The sequence below is a fragment of the Rhinoderma darwinii genome, chromosome 2 (genome assembly GCF_050947455.1).
Source record: "Rhinoderma darwinii isolate aRhiDar2 chromosome 2, aRhiDar2.hap1, whole genome shotgun sequence".
Taxonomy (NCBI): Eukaryota; Metazoa; Chordata; class Amphibia; order Anura; family Rhinodermatidae; genus Rhinoderma; species Rhinoderma darwinii.
Window position 1 is genome coordinate 297,424,130 of NC_134688.1, and position 21,504 is coordinate 297,445,633.

The window sequence follows — 21,504 nt, forward strand, 5'->3', positions numbered from 1 at the left end:
CGCCCATTGTAGTCAGGTGTCGGCTGTATTACACAGCTGTCACTGCTATGTATCGAGCGAGCTCAGCCCGTGAGCCTGCTTCATACTTCCCCTTAATGGCTGCCAAGTACATGTAAGTGGCATGTCGTTAAGGGGTTAATTTTCTTTTTGTATAATTACGTTTTACAATTTTCTAATATACTTTCTGTATTACTTCCCCACGTTTTCAAAATCTTGTTTACTTCCAGTGGATAAAAATGGTGTTTGTGGTCATGTGATAGACACACAAGTGTTGGGTTTGTTACAGTTATATTATGGGTATCAACGGTTTGTCTTCTAATGATCCTATTACCTGGGTGTCCATCACATGACCGTGGATATAATTTTATCAACTGGAAGTAAAGCAATGAAGAATAACAGCAAGCAGAAATCTTGAAAACCTTGAAGAATTAATACAGAAAGTATATTGGATAATTGTATGAATTTTCAACAAAAAATAACATTAATTTGATGAAAATGGACAACCCTAACTATATTGCCTTCTGCTCTGATTGTTTTTGTTTTTTTTTTTTACAAATAGTAACCATGATCTTTTTTTATTGCAAGGAAAAACCATTGGGTAATCACAGAGAAAAAAAAGGAATATGCACCACAACAGGCAAACTGAAAGACAAATTAACTACTGTAATTGTGAGGTGTCATTATGAAATCAGGTATTTATCTTAAAATTAATAGAATACTCCTATGAAATGTTTATTTTTTTTACAAGGCAATATCAATGCAAATCGAATAAATACACTTAACACACCTCACTCATCGTAAAGATCTTGTACATCTCTGGCAGAATGACAGGAGCTACCAAGGGCATTTGTGAGTCAGTTACCTCACGAGTGAACTCTGTAAGGAAAGGTAAGTATATTCATTATAAGCATATGGTTTATCAGACTTTGTACAATACATGAAAAATGACATTGCAAAACATTTTTAAATAGTATGAACTTTAGAAACCTAAAAAGGGGTTGTCTCACGAAGATATGCCGTATTAGCTTATATGGACGTCAGAGGGGGCCCCCCCTCTAATAGCCTGAATGGAGAGTCGCACCGTAAAAGTAGCTCCCGTTCTGGTGGACTCAAGCCATCCATGTTTGACATCTGAATGGCCACCATTTAACCCCCCTCCATGCATTCTGGGCCCTAATGACCAAGCAACTTTATTAGTTTTTCCATCGTCACATTCAAAGAGCTATAACTTTTTTATTTTCACATGGACATAGCTGTATGAGGAGTTGTTTTTTGCGGGATGAGTTGTGTTTTTCAATGGCACCGTTTTGGTGTATATAGAATGTTTTTAACAACTTTTTTTGGGGATGGGGTCATTTTATTTTTTGGGCCATTACGATTGCGGGAATACCATATATGTGTACTTTTTGTTTTATTTTTATACTTTTACTAAATAAAAAAATGGCAAAAAAATTGATTTTTTTTTAATGTGCACCTTTTTATCAATTTTTATTTCACATTAATTCTTTTTTCAGTCTCACTAGGAGACTTCACTATGCGATCTTTAGATCGCAGATATAATGCTCTGGTATACTTCCTGTAAAACTGACAAGCATCTATTAGGACATGCCTCTGGCACGTCCTAATAAGCATATAGCCAGGGCAGACCTGGGGGCCTTTGCTAGGCCCCCGGCTACCATGGCACCCCATCGGAAGCCCGCAATTGCATTTGCGGGCCGCCAATTGGTGACAGAGGGAGCTCCCTCCCTCTGTAAACAACTCAAATGCAGCGGTCGCTAATGACCGCGACATTTGAGGGGTTGAACGGCCGTGATCGAAGTAAACTTCGATCGCTACCGTTGGAGCAGGAGCCCGGCTATCATAAGACAGCCGAGCCCCGACTCTGACGTTGATTAGGCTGTCGTGAAAAGGCGGCGGACTAGAATAAAGCCCTTTAATGACCGCCGTGAGGAGGCGTATCGGCGGTCATTAAGGGGTTAATAATTACATTTGTGCTGCAGGAAAAAAAAGCCTTTTCCCAGCAAAATCACCTGTTTCATATCTTCTTTATGAAAGGGGTTGTCTATGAGACAACCCTTTAAGTAAATATACTACAGTACACAACTTTGACAAATCTAACACTTCAGCAGACCCAAATTTTAGCTTTGTTTTGATAGACTATAATGAAACAAACATTGATAACATACTAAATAAAAAAAAAAGAGAAAAAAAGAAAATATAGCCCCCATGCAATAACTTCACATATCAAACTCTGTGACTTTAATTGTGGCACTGTCATAAGATGCCACCTTTGCCACAAGTCAGTTAGTGACTCGATCTGCCCCGCCAACTGTAGGAGCAGCAACAGCTGAGTCACAGAGCCGCACCAACTCAAAGCGGGGCCGCCGAGTGTGGCATGTAAAACTCGCCTACCATCTGCCGCAACACGCACTACAGCATTTTAAACTGCCTCTGGAAGTGACATCAGCAGAAGAACTGTGCATCGGGAGCAGATGCAAAAAAGCTTATGTTCACCATACACAATGCCAAAGCTTCAGCCGGAGCGGTGTAATGTACGGCACGGCTGGACGTGTTCTCTGGAGTGATGAATGACATTTCATGATCTTAAAATCCGATTGATGAATCGGGGTTTGCCGGATGGCAGGAGAACACTACTGACTGGAACACATCATGCCTACTGTGTGGTGGAGGTGAAATTATGGTCTCAGGCAGTTTTCCAGGGTTTGTTCTAGGACCCTTAGTAGCCGGTGAAGGGTAATGCTACAGCATAAAAAGACATTATACACAAAGTGAAGGCTGTTATAGATACAAAAGGGGGCCAAACGCCATATCAGCACCCATGGTTTTAGAATGTGTTGCCCAACAAGCTCAAATGGGTGTAATTGTCAAGTGTACGTAATACACAGCGCTTGTCACACAAATGTTTTTTTTTTAAAAATAACCATTGAGCTCCTACCTATTTTGAATAAACTATATGGCCAAATAAATAATTTGGCCATATAGTTTATTCAAAATAGGTAGGAGCTCCATGGTTATTTTCTTTCAAAACATTTGAGTGACAAGCACTGTATTTTACAGCTTTCCTTAGAGCTCATGCACACAGCCACATTATGGGTCAGTTTTTTATGGAGCCACAATAGGGCTGCCAAATAGATGTGTGAGCCTCTACGGTTTCACCATTTTCATATGGAAAAAAGAAGAATCATAGAATGTGCCATCGGACTCCGTATGTACGGGGATGTTCCCCCATAGCAGGATTGCTCTGCCGTGTGAGTAAGGCCTTATTCTGATCAGTAGTTCTCATGCATTACTTATTAGGGTCCACTTACACCTAAATTACACTTTCAATGCTCATCCCAAATGTGCATTTCATTTGCATGAAAGCACAGCATACATGACCATATCCATGAAAGTGTAGGACATGGAATTATATGTTTTAATAGAAGCACACTTTAAAATAATCTTGAAAAACTTATAAGAATTCCTTATATTTAAAATTGTGGTCACAGAATCTGACCAGAACATAAATACCACAAGTGCTTGTACCTGTCAAGACTCTCATGGCACCATGGACAGCATGGACTTCACCGCTTACTAGCATCTCCATGAGCAAGTTAAAAAGCTGAGGCCAGGCTTCAGGCCAATCCCAATGGGCAATAGCAGACACCGCATATGCTACACTGGAACGTACTTTACTCATAGACTCTCTAAGCCCTCGAGGAAGCAGTTGACGGATTGCTGCTTTAGCCTAATAAAAAGGGAAAATGTATTAGCATACCTTCGAGCCCAACCCCACGCTCAAACATCCCATAATACTACAAAAAACAAGATTACTTACCCTTTCAGTAGTCTCAGGTAACCTGAACTTCTCAGATTGGGAACACCAATGATTTTCAACATACTGCTTTAAAACCACCGACGCCAGCTGGGAAGTGAAGAATAACTGGATTTACTGATGAATTGCACTTCTCAATTGCTTTTCACACCAATGTAATTTCAATGGGACTTCATTTCTTGAAAACTTCTCAAATACTGTTGAAATGGAGGACAGAATTAAGTAGTGGCAGAGAAGCCAATTTCAGAGGTCTGTCACTTATGTGTAAATGTTAAGTCGTTTTGTAGAACTTTAATCCTTGGCAGCGCACTGCCAGCGCAGTCAGAGACGAGTCACACTAAGGCCTCATCCACACGACCGTATTTTTGCAGATGCAATTTGTCCACACTTTTGCAGATAAATTGCAGACCCTTCCTATTATGTGGCCCCATGCACATGACCGTGATTTACACAGATGGGTGCGGGGGCCGCAAATCTGTACCATCCGAGGGCAAATCATTTTACTGTCCGGATTTGCGGATTCACCAATACTGGTGAATTGTTGTGGATCCGTGAATCAAAATGACACACTGATGCACAGGCCTCAAAACCAATACAGTCGTGTGCATGAGGCCTAATTCATGAACTACTTCTTCCCCCGATTGCCAGATTTCTCCCTTTGCACAGTAATAGTGAAAAATCTGTTAATCAGCGGCGGGTGGGCAGAGGAAGAAGCAGCTCATAAATAAGCACGACTCTTCTCTGACTGTGCTGGCCGTGCGCTGCCAAGGATTAAAGTTCTACAAAACTGCTTAACGTTAGCACATAAGTAACAGAAATCTGCGTGTCGGTCACTACTTATGCTTAGTGAGGGCAGCATAACGGAGATAATCACTCTAAAACGACCATTCGCTGCTTGGACCCCACACAATCAGCACGAGCTACTCCCAATTAATGTTAGGTCCTATATTTTCTTCAGGGATCTGAGGCTGTAATCACTCTGCATTTTTTTTTTTACTAAAGATGCAGTGATCAAGTCAATTGCAGAAAGAAATGTAGTCACATAGTGCAGAACATATTTATTATATTATAATAATGCAGCATTACGATGACTGGCGCTCCTTAAAGAAGTCTTCCCACCAAATACATTTATCACATACATAAATGCCGTTTCCGCCACACCCATAGTGTTTAAATGGAACAGCGGCCTGCATACTCTACCGCTGCTCCATTCAAACTCCTCCTCACCGCGGTTAGGTGAGGACAACCACAAAAGTGCAGCCCACAGAGATCAAACATTTATCACCTATATTCTTTTGGGATCTGCTGAAAACCCTAGAAATCTAGGGGTTGGTATAGGGGTTATCAAATATCCCGCAAGGTGGCCATACACGCTAGATAAGTGTCAGCCGAAACCACCGATTTCAGCGGGAGAGGCCGACCATCTTATGTGTATGGCAGTGTCACGAGAGATAAGGATTGCATTTTTGGACTCCAACATTCCCTATCCTTTTCTCTGTAAGGAGATAAGCTACTCCCTTCTCCCAATTAAGAAAACTTGCGCGCTCGAGGTTGTGTTTGTCCCAAAAGGGCAAGCATGGACTGGGTCACCCCCGCTTCAGATGTTCCTCTGAAAGAATGGAGAGCTGCTGCAAAAAGCAGCTCCCACAGTGGAGGGCTCAAGGTTACCAAGTATGAAATGGTCGCCCACTTCATTGAATAGAATCCATGTACCAATACTTTTCCCTTACAGCAACTGTAGCTTCCTGTGGAAACAACCAATGATTACCAGGGGCTTAGAGGCTTTGTCACCAGATTTTGCAACCCCTATCTGCTATTGCATTAGATAGGCGCTGCAATGTAGATTACAGTAACGTTTTTATTTTTTAAAAACGAGCATTTTTGGGCAAGTTATGACCATTTTTGTATTTATGCAAATGAGGCTTGCAAAAGTCCAAGTGGGCGTGTATTATTTGCGTACATTGGGGCGTTTTTACTACTTTTACTAGCTGGGCGTTCTGACGAGAACCATCATCCACTTCTCTTCAGAACGCCCAGCTTCTGGCAGTGCAGACACAGCGTGTTCGAGAGATCACGCTGTGACGTCACTCACGTCCTGCCCCAGGTCCTGCATCGTGTCAGACGAGCGAGGACACATGGGCACCAGAGGCTACAGTTGATTCTGCAGCAGCATCAGCGTTTGCAGGTAAGTCGATGTAGCTACTTACCTGCAAACGCTGATGCACAATCAACTGTAGCCTCTGGTGCCGACACGATGCAGGACCTGGGGGAGGAAGTGAGTGACGCCACAGCGTGATCTCTCGAGAACACGCTGTGTGTCTGCACTGCCAGAAGCTGGGCGTTCTGAAGAGAAGTGGATGATACTTCTCATCAGAACGCCCAGCTAGTAAAAGTAGTAAAAACTCCCCGATGTACACACATAATACACGCCCAGTTGTACTTTTACTGTAAACACGCCCACTTGGACTTTTGCAAGCCTCATTTGCATAAATACAAAAATGGTCATAACTTGGCCAAAAATGCTCGTTTTTTAAAAATAAAAACGATACTGTAATCTACATTGCAGCGCCGATCTGCTGCAATAGGAGATAGGGGTGGCAAAATCTGGTGACAGAACCTCTTTAAGCTTTCAGTCTTTGTTTTGCAAAAGGTTAACTGTTCATTGCCCGATTACCTATTTCTCCAGCGCGGTCTTGCTATAGCAGGAAGCCGGCCTGCCTCTCTGAGGCAATAGCATTTAGCTTCCCTTTCCTAGCTCTATGATCAACGCAGGGGGCTTCAGTTGCGTCTATAAAACTTTGCAGAGTGCCTTATACCCTTACTAAGGGTATGCTCACACGGTATTAAGTTGAGGCTGAAAATTAGTGGCTGAATGTTTTTAGACACGGATTGCAAACCACGCACTGTTTTGTGCGCTGAAATGTGCCACAACCAGTGCTGAAAGCATTTGTCGCCATTTTTCAGCTTTAATTTTAAATGTGACGTTTCAGGCAGATTCTAGCACTATATGAACTACGGCTCCGATTCCCATCGAAAAAAGGGGAGAAAATGATGACAAACAAAATCTTCCAAACATCTTGATTTAATCTGTATAGAGTAGGAGCGCAATGCTCAGGAATACACGCACTTACAAGCCTTGGAATGCTACCAATGAGGTTATTAATGGTGGTCTGATGAATGTTATGCCATGCTGAATGCAATCGGGCATGCAAATCATCAAGATCGGCTGCTGGCAACTCCCATTGCAATTGCCGACCAATGACGTCCCAGATGTGCTTGATGGGAGACCAAAGACGCTGCATGCCATGGTAGCACGTTTAGGCCAAGCAGGCTGCTCACAGTAGCACTAGCAACATGCGGCCTGGCATTGTCCTGTTGAAAACCGGCTTCTGGGACACTTTAGAGAAATGGCCGTACCACTGGTTCCACGACCAAATCAATGTAACGCCGAGCTGTTAGTGTACCTGAAATAAAGACTAGAGGAGTCCGGCTACCGTACATTATGCCACCCCACACCATAATCCCGGGAGTAGTACCGGTGTGACGTTCCCTTGTGAAGGCCTCTTCATGGCGTTGCCCACGTGGTCTCCAGACCAATCCAAACCGGCTATCGTTTCGTCCAAGACAAAAGTGTGTGCTTTGGCATTTTCATAATTAGAAGCTGGATACCTTCTCTACACTCATGCGCTCTCTCTACTCTATGATTGGCCACCCGACATGACCTCTGATTGGTCAGCCCCATACTTCCCTCATACCAGAGAAGGGCTCGTCCTTCTATACCATCTATTACTGGCTATCCACAGGGACATACCCATATACAAGTCACTAAGTTTATAAAACCCGGAGAAGTTCGCTGCGCGCAGTCATTAGCCCCGGTAACCCCTGAAGACGCTACATATGTAACGAAACATATCGGGGGGGGGGGGGGTTTACGAATTTAATTATCAATCTCTGCTGTTCAATGTACCATTACCGTTCTGCAGCCGCTGGCTCCATATTTATACATCAACAGATAGAGGTATGCTATTAAATATACTCTCTAGTCATTGTGCCTTATAGTTCACTCACAAGGCAGCTTGCATTGACTACTTTAATTTAATATACGTGGTTAGTCAATTTTCTTACAATAGCATAATAAAGGTTTTTCATTTTATCTAATTTAACTCTTGTATACGTAGTTGGGAAATAGGGCTTCCTTTGCCTTAGTCATTTAGTTTATAGTAATTGTTAATGTGCCCACCAACTACCAGGGTCCTTTTGTGTTTTTGCAAGACAAAAGTGGGAACCATCACTGAAGAAGAGGATAGACCTCCATTCCAGCCTCCATTGCCAGGTGTCGTGCAACCACCTTCTGATGGTATTTGTTGACACTGGTTGCAGCCCTAGGCTTGGGATGTGACGTCCAATTTCACTTGCAGTACAGAATGGATCTCTATCCTCCATTCTTTCAATCAGACGATCCGTCCGTGCAGAGGTTCACCTCTGTGCACCACTTACGGTCATTCCTGTTCATCGCTGTTCTCCCAACCTCCGGGACACGCAACGTTGAAAGTGCCTACATCTCGGTCTAGGCAAGTAGCGATCCGCCAGAGTGATAAACCAAGTTCTCTCAGTTCAACGATTCGGTCCCTCTATTTGGTACAAATGCCGATAACTGGCACGTCGACAAACAGGAGGCGTCGTACAATCATCCAACACCACTTGATCCGATTATTGAGGTTTCATGTGGCTAAAAAAAAAAACTTTGCTTTTAATCTGCCATTTATGCCCCTCCCACATGCCACAGATTGGAGCTAGGTGCTTGAAAATTTGATAATTTGCAGATCTTAGTGACATGCTACTTCCTCGATTTGCATATCTTTACAGTTTGCCCTTCTTGGTGTTGCAATTCCAATGTCAAGGAGTATATGTCGTCTTTGTTGCAACACTGATAGAGCCACTGGTCTAGTAGAGCATATGGACATCATGGAGGGGGGGGGGGTTACTGGAAGGAGCAGATCAGTCTATCATATTTTACATAATCTCCCATTCAATGGGTGCAGTGTAACGCAACAATGCTGGAGGAAAAATGTGTTTTATACAGCACTGGCATGGTTCAGGGATCTTTCCACTACAGTAAGTGATGGCATCACTGATTGGTGGGGTCCTTGGCCTTCAAATGAAAAAGCCACACTACTTCACTAGTGAATTGCTGCTGCTCCTTCATAGCATTCGTTTGCACTGCGGTACAACCGGCCACCCGCTATGCAAAAAAAACTGCTGCACCAACCCATTCACATCTGTGACCTAGTACCAACTTCAAGATCGCTGTGACATGTTGCACACATTTAAGACAAAACATTGTTTTCATTTTTACTTTACCAGCTTGGAATCACTTATATGCTTACAGCATATGTATTTATACAGATGTTAGAACTAAATGCTAACTGTAAAAATCTGTATACTACAAGCACCCCCTAGTGGTGGCTGCTGGCAAAAATTATCATTTAACCCCATCCCTCCGCAGCCATTTCTTGGTTCTAATTTTCGGTTTTTCCTCCCCACCATCCAAAAGCCATAACTTTATTTTTCCATCAATATAACCGTATGAGGTCTTGTTTTTTGTGAAACAAGCTGTAGTTTTTCACAGCACCATTTATTGTACCATATAATGTACTGGGAAACTAGAAATAAGTCTTTGTGGGGTGAAATGGGAAAGAAAAAGTAAAACTAATTAGGGTATGTTCACATGCACTATTTACAGACATAATTTAGGTGTTATACGCCTGGAATTACGGCCGAAAATACTGCTAGAAAGCATTTTTTTTACGTTCCGCTGTGAAAAGACTGCGCATAAAAAACGACGCCCGCGTCAAAGAAGTGCCTGCCACTTCTTGGGACGTAATTGGAGCCGTTTTCCATTGACTCCATAGAAAAACGGCTCCAATTACGTCCGTAATGGACGCTGCGAAAAACGCCTGCACTTGCCATTACGTCTGAAATTCAGGAGCAGTTTTCTCCTGAAAACAGCTCCGTAATTTCAGCCGTAACGGACGTGCACGTGTGAACATACCCGAAGTCTTACCGGTAATATGGGTTCTGCGAATCCTATAAGACAGCACCACAGGAGTTGCCTATTGGTCCTAATAGGGACAGGAAACCACTAGAGAGGTTCAAAGCCACTCCCCAACCCACCTCTACCAGCATTTTAGAAGTAACTACTCGATCACCTATATGATGCTCAAGAAGATGAATTTACTATTAAAGAACTCAGTGCGGTCATGGAGGATTTGTAGAAACCGCATTGCTGGTAAGACATTCTATTTATCTCCCCTCATCTCCATGACAGCACCACAGGAGAATACCAGGAGGGACAACCACCTGTACAACTTCTCCCAAAAGCCAGTTCAGAGTTTGAACTTAGGTCGAGGTGGAAAAGTATGAAGTATATGACAGCATGAAGTATGTGACAGCATGAAGTATGTGACAGCATGAAGACTTGTGAAGGTAGCAGCTCTGCAAATCTGTTCTATTGAAGTTAGCTCTTTCTTCCCTAAAAACGGATATTGATCTGGCAGAGCGAGCTCTTTAAGGGGTTGTCCAGGAATACATTTTCTTTATATTTTAACTTAATTTTCCATATAGAAGTAACTTTCTAATATAATGTCTATTTACCTCTGGCTTCGCTATTTGGTTCTGATTTGCGGTCACGTGACCGCACCCAGGGGAATTTTTTTTTCCCTGTGACGTTCCATGTCTTTGCTCAGTCAGCATTTCTGGCTGAACAAAGGCACGGCGCGTCATCAACTACATTTACAGGCAGTGGGCCGGGCGGATGTTTCATGAGCTCTTCAGAGAACCGCCTCCTCTGGTCCCACCACCTGTAAAGATAGTTAATGATGCGCCATGCGCCTGCTCAGCCGGAAGTGCAGGCTGAGCAAAGACACGGAACGTCAATCAATCATAGTACACGCCCCCTAGTCTTCCTTCACTCATGGAGCTCCCGCACTGCCTGTAAAGGTAGTAGATGACGCGCCATGCCTCTGTTCAGCCAGAAGTGCTGGCTAATCAAAGACACGGAGCGTCATCTCCCCTAGTATACTCCCCCTGTTCCTTCTACTCTCTGATGTAGAAGGAGGAGGGGGCAGCAATGTTAATCCACAATCTCCATTCGCCTCGATGGTTACATAAACAGGGCTGATGGGGTTACAGGACCCCCTACACCCCTGTCTATTACCCTCAACTTCCCTGTATATAATTGCTATCATCCCGGAATGGGATGATGGGGGTTCTATACAGGGATATTGGGGGTTATATACAGGGATGATGGTGGTTATACGCAGGGATGATGCGGGTAATTTACTGGGATGGTGCCGGTTATATACAGGCATGTTGGGGTAATACATAGGGATGATGGAGTTATATTATCCCAGTCTATTACCCCATCATCGATGCATATACCCTGTGATCCCTGTGTATTACCTAATCATCCCTGTGTATCACACCCACATTCCTGTATATAACCCCCATCCACCTGTGTGGTAATTACTGGGTGTGCGAGAGTGTGCAGGGAGCTGGGTGACTAATTAGAGCAGGGAATGACACTGTGAACATAGAGGGTCGTGGCATTATGCAAATAGCCGAGATGCTGTGGAGAAAGGCGGGAATGTAAGCGGTCTCCTCAGATGCAGCAAGTGATCATGGGTATGGTGGGTTACAAGACAGGAACAAAAGGAAGGGATGTAAACAAACAGAAAGCGCAACAGTGATAATGGAGATTAAACAGACACTGGTTAGAAAGTATGTAGGGGGCTTTAGGAAAGGCAAACCAAGGCTGAGGGACACTTTTTAGAAAATATTTTTTTCCTGGCCAACCCCTGTAAGTGTGGTGGCAATGCCTTTCCCTGGATCTTACAGGTCTCACAAATGTCATTTTTAATCCGTCTTGAAATGGTATTTCTAGATACTTTTTTGCCTTTATTTATTCCCTGAAATTGAACAAATAGATTTTTATCCTAAGATTCGCCACGGTTCCGTGACTTATCTATTCCAAAAGAACTATTCTCACGTCTAGTGAATGGAATCTTTCCTCTTGTCTAGATTTTGACAAAAGGAAGGTAATATAAGGTCCTGGGACCTATGGAAGTCTGTTAGGAACTTTGGTAAAAAAGATGGATCTAATTTGAAGACTATTCGGTCAGCTAGAATTCTTAAATGTGGTTCTCGTATAGATAGGGCCCGAAGCCCACTTACTTGTTTTACTGAAGTAATTGCTAAAAAGAACACTTGGATAGAATTTTGATGCTTGATTCTAGTAATGGCTCAAAAGGAGATTTAGTAACACCTTCAAGGACTGTATTTAAATCCCATGGTGGAAGCAAGTTTGAAGCCTTAGGTTTTAATCTTGACAAAGGCTGCATTGAGCAGCTGAAATGTTGAATCCTTTTGCACATGTGGGTGAATAAATAAATTTTTGGAGATTTCTACTCTGGAGTGCTGCCTCTTAGCCTTGTTTGTGGGCTCTACAAGTCAGATTCTTGGAGGCTGGCCCCCTTTGACCCTGGATGTTTACTTCTGCTATACTGCCCATATTCCTACTGTTAGGTTTTAATCTAGATCAGTGGTCTCTGAACACGCGGCCCTTGAGGCTCTCATCTGCGGCCTGCGGGGCACCGCAACTCCCTCGGGAGTGCACCAGCGAATGACAAAGCCCCTGACATCACTGTCCATATAAAGACAGTGATGTCAGGAGATATCCCAGAGCAGAGCTTATACTAGATCTCTGCTGCGAGACTCCTGCTTTTAGGAAGCAGAGATGGAGTCCCAGGCAGAGCACTAGTGGCGCTCTACCGGGTCTCTGGCTATGGGATTGTCCCAGACATCTCATGCATTGAGGAAGCCCCTGACATCACTGTCCATATATGGACAGGGATGTCAGGAGCAGAGATGTAGTCCCAGGCAGAGAACTAGTAGTGCTCTACCCGGGTCTCCATCTTTGGGGGTTTCCATGACATCACTGCCCATATATGGACAGTGATGTCAGGAGCAGAGCTGGAGTCACAGGAACTCAGACTCTGGGATTGGCCCTAACATCACTGTCCATGTATGAACAGTGATGTCAAGGGTTTCCCCAGAATTCCAGAGCAGAGCCTATTCTAGTGCTCTGCCCTGGGGGCTCTGGGGTTGCCCCTGACATCACATTCTGGTCCAGGAGTACCCCCTGGCATCAGTGTCTATGGACAGTGACATCAGGGGCTCCTCCAACAGAGGAATCCCCGGAACACTCTGGCTGGGGATTCCACTCCTAGAGGGAGCCCTAATCGAGCTATCTACAGGGGGGCGGGCACTATGGCATTATTTACGGGTGGGTGGCATTATCTACAGAGGGCACTGTGGCACTGTCTACATTCTTGTGCCTGCCAAACGCTGCCAACTGAGCAGCCAGACTGCATTTAGCGACACTTAAAATGGAAACTCGCAAATTTCCAGTAAGTTTAAACCTAGCGCTATTATTATTATAGTAATGTAATGTAGTATTGTTGTAGTTCAAATAACTAATTGAGTAACAATAATTTTGTATTGTATCAAATTTTAAAAGTAACGTGGCCAGTCAACTTCATATTTTTTCAATGTGAGCCCCATTTACCTGGCCGAGTTTGAGACCCCTGATCTAAATGCTGCTTTCATGAATATATTTATCCATCTATGTTCAGCCAGATTTTTATTAAAAATTGCACTTGGCGCTGACATCCGAACCTTCAAAGTACTTGGCTTCGGATCCCTTATGAGGCCCGCTTGAAGAAAATCTAAAATATTAGGTATAATAAAAGTTGCATTGGGTCTGGAATCTGTTCTCCATTCCAGGAGACGAAGCTCTTCCATATTTTTAGGTAAATCTTAAAAACGTTACTTCTTTACGACTATATTTTAACGTATTAGTGACTTCCTCTGATAGGCCTTTTTATTAGTAGGACAGACTTTTCAGGATCCAGGCTGGTAGTTGAAGATTTAACACATCCTAATGGAAAATTGGCCCACATACAGGAGATCTTGAAATGTGGGAAGTATTACAGGTTCCACCATGGAAAGATCTTTCAGAAGGCCAAACCAACTTTTTTTTGGCCAGAGAGGAACTATCAAAATTATCTTTGTCTTCCTGGATAGAACTTTCTGCAATACCCTCGAAAGAAGAGAAATTGGAGGACAGGCATAAGCTAGTCTGAAATTCCAGACCTGAGACAGCGCATCTACTGCAAGAGGGTTGTCCATGGGGTTTAGTAAGAAGTTTTTTTATCTTCTTGTCCGGACGTGTCGCAAACAAGTCTGTCTGGTACTCCCCACTGCATGATTAACGATTGAAAGACACCTTAGGTTAGACACCATCCTTCCTGCTCAGAAAATCCACCTGTTTTCTAAACCCTTCAGATGTGTAGCCGACAGAGACCGGAGTTGACCTTCCACCCACTGAAAGATCTGTTGATAGAAGTTAAAAGGGAAGCATGCCTTGAGCTCCCCTGATGTTTCAGATGAGCTACCCTCGTCATGTCTAACGGTACTAGGACATGTTTTCCCTGTAGTAAAAGTCCTGCCTATTGTAGAGTTTCCCATACGGTCATTAATTCTGAGATTTGATGAGCGGGTTCTTATATTTTGTGGCTATCGTCCCTGAAAGGAATAGTTCAGCACATGGGCTCCCCAGCCACTTGCACTGGCATCTGTAGTGACAATTATCTTGGGTGATTGGTGCCATTCTACTCCTTTTTATAGATTCCTTAGGTTTTGCCACCAGTAAAAGAACCTCTTGGTCAGGATCAATAGACTTATCCTTGATTCCAGTCCCCATCTAATTTTGTCCCAGAGTAAAAAAAAATAGTCTTTGAAGTTCTATTGAGTGAGCCTGGCTCCATGGAACTCCTGGAATGCATGCTGCCATCAATTCTAGAAAATACATCAATTGTCTTATTGTACAGTTGCTATTCCTCCTCTGGAAGTGCCCGCATTTCTGTATCATGTCTTGTATTTTCTACCATCACAAAAAAAATCAAAAAAAATCTGAGAATTCGGAAGAATTCGTAGGAAGATTTTTTTGATGCGAAGTAGTAAAGTCTGATTTTTCCCAGTTTACAATCCATCTTAGACTTTGCAGTATTTGACATGTTATACTGAGGTGGTCTAATGGAATAACTGTAGAATCTGCCATGACCAGAAAATTGTCCAGATATGGTATGATCTTTATTCCGCTTAGATGTAAGAACGCTACTACCACTGCCATAAGTTTTGAGAAGGTTTAAGGGGCAGATGAAATCCCAAATAGAAGAGCCCTAAATTGGAAGTGTAGGAGATTATGATTTATATTGATCGCAAATCTGAGAAATTTCTAGATTTCTAAATTTCTAGAAATCTGTACAGATGAGAACATGATAGTACACATCCTTTAGGTCGATTGTGGCCATGACTGCCTATTTTAGAATGAGGAGAGCAGCAGAGCGAATAGATTTCACCTTGAACCGCCTGTATCTTCATAAAACGTGTGCAGAGGCTTTAAGTTTATGATGGTCCGATATGTTGTGTCCAGTTTTCTGACAAGAAAAAAGACATGAATAATGTCCCCATTTCTTCTTGTTTGGGAACTGGAGTAATTACGTTATTGTGAAGTTAAGACTTTCACTAGTTACAAACTTAGTGCGGTTGAAAAAAAGACACACAGCCATCAAATTCAACAAAGGAATGGGAAAGGAAAGGGAAAAAATCTCTACACATAGGAGCTAATATTTTTTTGTTCTAGGAAATCTTCTGAGCCATCTACTGTCCCTGCTGTGACCAGCTCCTGCGGTAGACCATTCCATAGATTCACAGTTCTCACAATAAAGAAGGCTTGTCACTGCTGTAGATTGAACCTATTTTTTCTCCAGACCGGGGGGGGTGCCCCCTTGTTTTTGGAGGGGGTTTTACATGGTACAGGATTTCACCATATTTTTTGTATGTGCCATTAATATATTTATATAAATTAATCATGTCCCCCCTTAGTCGTCTCTTATCAAGGCTAAATAGGTTTAATGCTTTATATCTTTCCTCATAACTTAGATTCTGCATGCCCATTATTAGCTTTGTTGCTCTTCTTTGTATTTTTCCCAACTCCAGGGCATCCTTTCTATGAACTGGAGCCCAGAACTGAACTGAATATTCTAGATGAGGCCTCACTAATGCTTTGTAAAGTGGTAATATTATATCCCTGTCCCGCGAGTCCATGCCTTTTAATACACGACAATATCTTGCTGGCCTTTGAAGCAGCTGATTGACATTGCATGCTGTTATGTAGTTTATGATCTACAAGTACACCCAGATCCTTCACAACAAGTGACTCCCCCAGCGTAGCTCCCCTTAGGACATGTGATGCATGCATATTTTGGTACCCACATGCATTACTTTAAATTTATCTACATTAAACTTCATATGCCAAGTGCCTGCCCAAACTCTTTGTGTTCAAATCAGCTTGCAATTTACAAACATCTTCCATAGCCTGAACAATACTACATAGCTTGTTGCCATTTGCAAAAATTGAAATAGTGCTATTAATCCCATCCTCTATATCATTAATAAATAAGTTGAACAAGAGTGGTCCCAGCACTGAACCCTGGGGTACACCACTTATAACCAGGGACCATTTAGAGTAGGAAATATTGACCACAACTCTGGATACAGTCCTTGAGCCAATTCTCAATCTAATTACAAACTATACTTTCTTAACCTATAGTCCTTAATTTACCCATTAGACGTCTATGAGGGACAGTGTCAAATGCCTTTGAAAAGTCCAAAAACACTATAGCCACAGCGGCCCCTCTGTCTAGGCTTCTGCTCACCTCTTCATAAAAACAAATCAGGTTGGTTTGACAACTTCTGTCCTTAGAAAAACCGTGCTGGCTGTTACTTATAATACTATTTTTTGTCACATAATCCCGTAGTCCCTCAATAGCCCCTCAAACATTTGCCCCACTATGGATGTTAAGCTTACTGGTCTATAATTACATTACCTTTTTAAAAATAGGCACCACATTTGCCCTGCGCCAGCACTATACCAGTCACTAGAGAATCTCTAAATATTATGAGGAGGGGGACAGAAATAACTGAACTAAGCTCTTTAAGAACTCTAGGGTGTAACCCATCTGGTCCCAGGGCCTTGTGTACATTTATTTTATTTAACTTTGACCATATCTACATTCAGCCAATTCAGTATAGCAACTGATATATTAACAGAACTGGCACCGATTACATCTACTGCTCTTTCTTCTGTTGTATATACAGAGCTAAAGAACCCATTTAGTAACTATGCCATCTCTTGATCCCCTGTGACCAATTCCCCATTACTACTATTTAGGGGTCTTACATGTTCAGACCTTGGTTTTAGCATTTACATACTTAAAGAACTTTTGGGGATATGTTTTACTATCATTGGCCATCTGCCTTTCATTTTGTATTTTTGCTGATTTTATTACCCTTCTACAGATTTTATTAAGCTCTTTATAATTTACAAAGGCTACAGATTTGAATTTTTCAAATGCCCTTTGTCATATATGTGGACAAAAGAAGGCAAAAGGAAGGATCCTATAGGGCGCTGCTGCGTGGTTCTTTTAAAGGTGGTCAAGGATGATAGATGCGAATATATATAAGTAGATATTTAATAAATCATACAGGCTACGCGTTTCGACACTGTACCAGCGTCTTCCTCAGGCCGTCCTTGACCACCTTTAAAACAACCACGCAGCAGCGCCCTATAGGATCCTTCCTTTTGCCTTCTTTTGTCCACATGTTTTACTAGCGGTAACCGGTCTGGTTTTCCGGCTTTGGATCCTGGCAGCAGCACGAAGTGGACCGATTATTATTCTCTGCCTTTATCATATACTTACCAGGTGAGCATAACTGATCATGTTTATGACTCTCTCGTTATCTCATTGACCTGCACCATGTGGCGCCGTGCCTTTTGCTTCTCTATTCATCTTTGTCATATATTGCTCTTTTTACAGGTGTAAGCCATGTGGGGTTTAATTTTAGTCGTGTATACTAGTTACCTATAGGAATAAATTTTGCACTATAATTACCCAAAGTAGATTTTAAAATCTCCCATTTATCATTTGTCCCATTATTTGACATTAGTTCTTCCCAGTCTATATCTTGAATTGCAGTCCTCATCCTGAGGAATTTGTCCTTCTTAAAATTAAGTGTTTTTGCCCTCCCAGCCTGTGTTTGTTTTTTACAGTATATGTAAAATGTAACTATATTGTGATCACCATTAACGAGGTTCACACAAACATTGACGTTCCCAACAAGCTCTGCATTATTAGAAATGACCAGATCCAACAGTTTTACCTCTAGTTGGGTCTTCCACAAAGTGGCCCATAAAAACTTCCTGCAACAGGTTGAGGAAATTTCTCTCCTTTGCAGTTGAAGCCGAACCATGACATCAATTAATATCACGGTAATTAAAATCTCCCATTATCACTACAGTATGAGCCTGTGCAGCCCGCTCCATCTGTTTATATAGCTGATCTCCCATCTCCTCAGTTATATTGTGGGGGTCTATAGATTACACCAAAAGTATTTTTTTCAGTGTTTACTCCCTTTGTAATGCCACCCACAAGGTTTCAATCTCCTCACAATCTACACCCACTATTGTCTCTTTCACACTCACCTTCATATCACTTCTCACATATTTCAGCAACACCACCTATATCTATATGTTCCTCCAGTACCAAGGCCTCTAGCTCCCCCATTTAGCTTGCTAGACTTTTGGCATTTGTGAACATACACTTTAACTTGCCTTTGAATTTCTCACGTACAGTAACAGAAATGTGATTATTTGGGCATTTTTATTTTCATTGCTGTTTTGTAACAAAATGATCACCTTATCCTGTTGTCTAGTCCTCTCCCCACAGTCTATTCCACCCCCCACCCATTTTGTTTGACCCTTCTCTAACCTAACTACCCCTTTATTTTCTACATTGACCTCCCGCCTCAACTCTAGTTTAAATACCCTGCCATCCCAGCTAGAATTCTCTCCCCCAGCACAGCGGACCGCCTTCCATTTAGGTGCAAATCATCTGCAGAATACAGTTTGTACCCCAATGAAAAGTCAGCCCAGTGCTCTAGGAACCCAAAGCCTTCTCCTCTACACCAAGACTTAAGCCATGCATTTAACTCCCTGAGCTCCCGCTGTCTTTCCTGTGATGTGCATGGCACAGGCAGTATTCCTGACAATAGTCCCGTGGAGGTCCTTCCCTTCAGCTTGTAGCCTAGTTCTTTAAAATAATTATTAAGGCTCCTCCACCTACCATTTATTCTGTTGTTGGTTCCCACATGGACCACGACAGCTGGATCACCACCAGCCACTCCCAGCAATTTATCCACCCGTTACACCACATGCTGAACCATGGCACCAGGGAGACCGCAAACCATTCGGTTCAGGCAGTCTTGGCGACAAATTATTCTATCCGTCTTCCTGATTATAGAATCCCCTACAACTACGAATTGACTGCCTTACCTGCATTACCATCCCGCCGACTACTAGCTGGGCTGTTCTCCCGTCTGTTGGGGAGATTAGTATCCACTAGGGCTGCATTTTCTGAGACCGACACCCTTGCATCATCACCCAACTTGGCAATTTTGATTGAAATATCAGAAACAGGATTGGCCTTCCTTTTCTTGGACCCCTTTCTACTGCCCCCCAACTACATTAACCCAGCTACTTGCCTGAGCCTGCTGACCCATGTTTTCTCCCTCCATATCTACCGCACTAACTGCTTGCTTAGTGAGCAGCATGCTGCGCTCAAGATTATCTATCGCCCCCAGTGTTGCATTTTGCTCCTCCAGATCTCTAATGCGAGCTTCCAGGTGAACAACATGTTCACATCTGCCACAGAGGTATTCACCCTGGAACTCCGGCTCCAGTCGTGCATACATATGGCAAACTGTACACTGAAGAAAATCTCCAATCTTGCAGTCCATTATCCCAGTTACAAAAAAAAGTGAACAATTGTTGAAGTAAAAGAACAGAAGAGTACTTACTGGGACTTTATCTCCGGTTTAGTAACTCCACTTGATCCACAAGCCACTTAATATAGCAAGGCCAAAAAAGAGCAAGCTCAACAGAGGCCTGCAGGCTAATTTATATCACCTGAGAGCAGTTAACCTCTCCCCCTAGTCAGCTGAACAGCAGGACAGAAGCTAAGAAGGAAAAAAAGGTTTTAATGTGTGTCAGTTTTGCTAGCTTCTATTAGCAAGCACTCAATTCACATAGCAAACACTGTTTCACACACAGGAATAGTAACTCCACTTGATCCACAAGCCACTTAATTTAGCAAGGCCAAAATAGAGCCTTCTGAAGATTTGTTGATTGTTTTGTAACAACGAATTTTGTAGTAGGGTTAAAAATTATATTCTGTATCCTGTCTGGATTGTTTTCAACACCCAAGGATTGGTAGTTATTTTGTGTCATTCCTGGAAAAATTCAGAGATTCTGCCTCCTACTGTATTGGCGTCAGTGTTTAGCCTGAGAACCTCTCCCCGGATTAAAGATGATGTTCTTGCCTTTTCTTTCTTTCGGGTAGCTCCATCTACCCATCTTTCCTTTACCCCTGAAATTCTCCTGGGTTCTAGAGGGAAGAAAGTATTCCCTCTTTTTTTAAAGAGCCTGCTCTCAGGGAGAAAATTTTTCTTATCTGAGGTTTTTTCAAGTTTTTTTTTCTAAGGCTGGTCCAAATACATAATTACCTTCAAATGGGATGCCACATAATTTTGATTTGGAGACATTATCTCCGGACCACATTTTTAGCCAAAAGGCTCGTCTAGCAGAATCGGTGAGGGCTCCCGACTTTGCTGCCTGCCTATCTGACTGAAGCATCCACCATGAAGGCCGTCGCCATCTTCAGTAGGGGAATAGAAGCTCAGACCTGATCCCTTGGTGTTGTCATTTAAAAGGTCTTCCAGCTTGTCAAGCCATATACACACGGTTCTAGCGACACAGGTGGTGGAAAGATTTATTTTCAATAAGGCTGATGAGGTTTCCCATGAACGTTTGAGCATAGTTTCAGCCTTCCTACCCATGGGGTCTTTTAGCTGTGATGAGTCTTCAAAAGGAAGAGTGGTCTTCTTTGCAACCTTTCCATCAATTTTAGGGACTTCTCCCCAATCCTGAACGTCTTCAGTGATAAAGGGAAAAAGTTTCCTAATTTAACCAGGAATAGACAATTTCTTTTCTGGTTCCTCCATTTCATTTTTATAAGGGACTGACCATTCTCATGTATTGCAAAGACCACTCTTTTTTGTTCTCAGACCGGCAAACACTTCATTCTGTACGGATCTCTGTTCACTTGACCTCAATATTCATGGTATTCCTAAAGGCTCTCAAAGCATAACTAAACATTCAATCAACTTTTTATTTTCTAGCAGAATGTGTAATATAAATATATTCTGTAATATACTTTATTAATGAATTTGGGCTCCTTTTTGTGTTATATGTGTTTTAAATGGCCACTCTGACACTTTACTACATTTCTTCTATTTCTCCTGTTGCTAGCAGAAATCCATAAACCGTTAGAATGTATCGGTGTACAGACTCGGCTGCCTGTGAGTACGGGTGGGTGATGGCCCCATCCGGAAGTCAGATGTGCACGCCCCCATCGTGACGTCAGGAAGGT

The 21,504-nt window shown here is 42.6% G+C and overlaps 1 protein-coding gene across 1 annotated transcript in view; it reads right to left on the reverse strand.

The window, feature by feature from the left end:
* IPO9 (importin 9) overlaps positions 1 to 21,504 on the reverse strand; it is a 105,734-nt gene that overhangs the window by 77,748 nt on the left and 6,482 nt on the right. The window contains exons 3-5 of the mRNA XM_075853489.1: positions 3,839 to 3,925; positions 3,547 to 3,748; positions 788 to 876 (exon numbers count right to left, since the gene is read on the reverse strand). Coding sequence (XP_075709604.1) covers positions 788 to 876; positions 3,547 to 3,748; positions 3,839 to 3,925 — 378 coding nt within the window. The remainder of the gene's footprint in view (positions 1 to 787; positions 877 to 3,546; positions 3,749 to 3,838; positions 3,926 to 21,504) is intronic.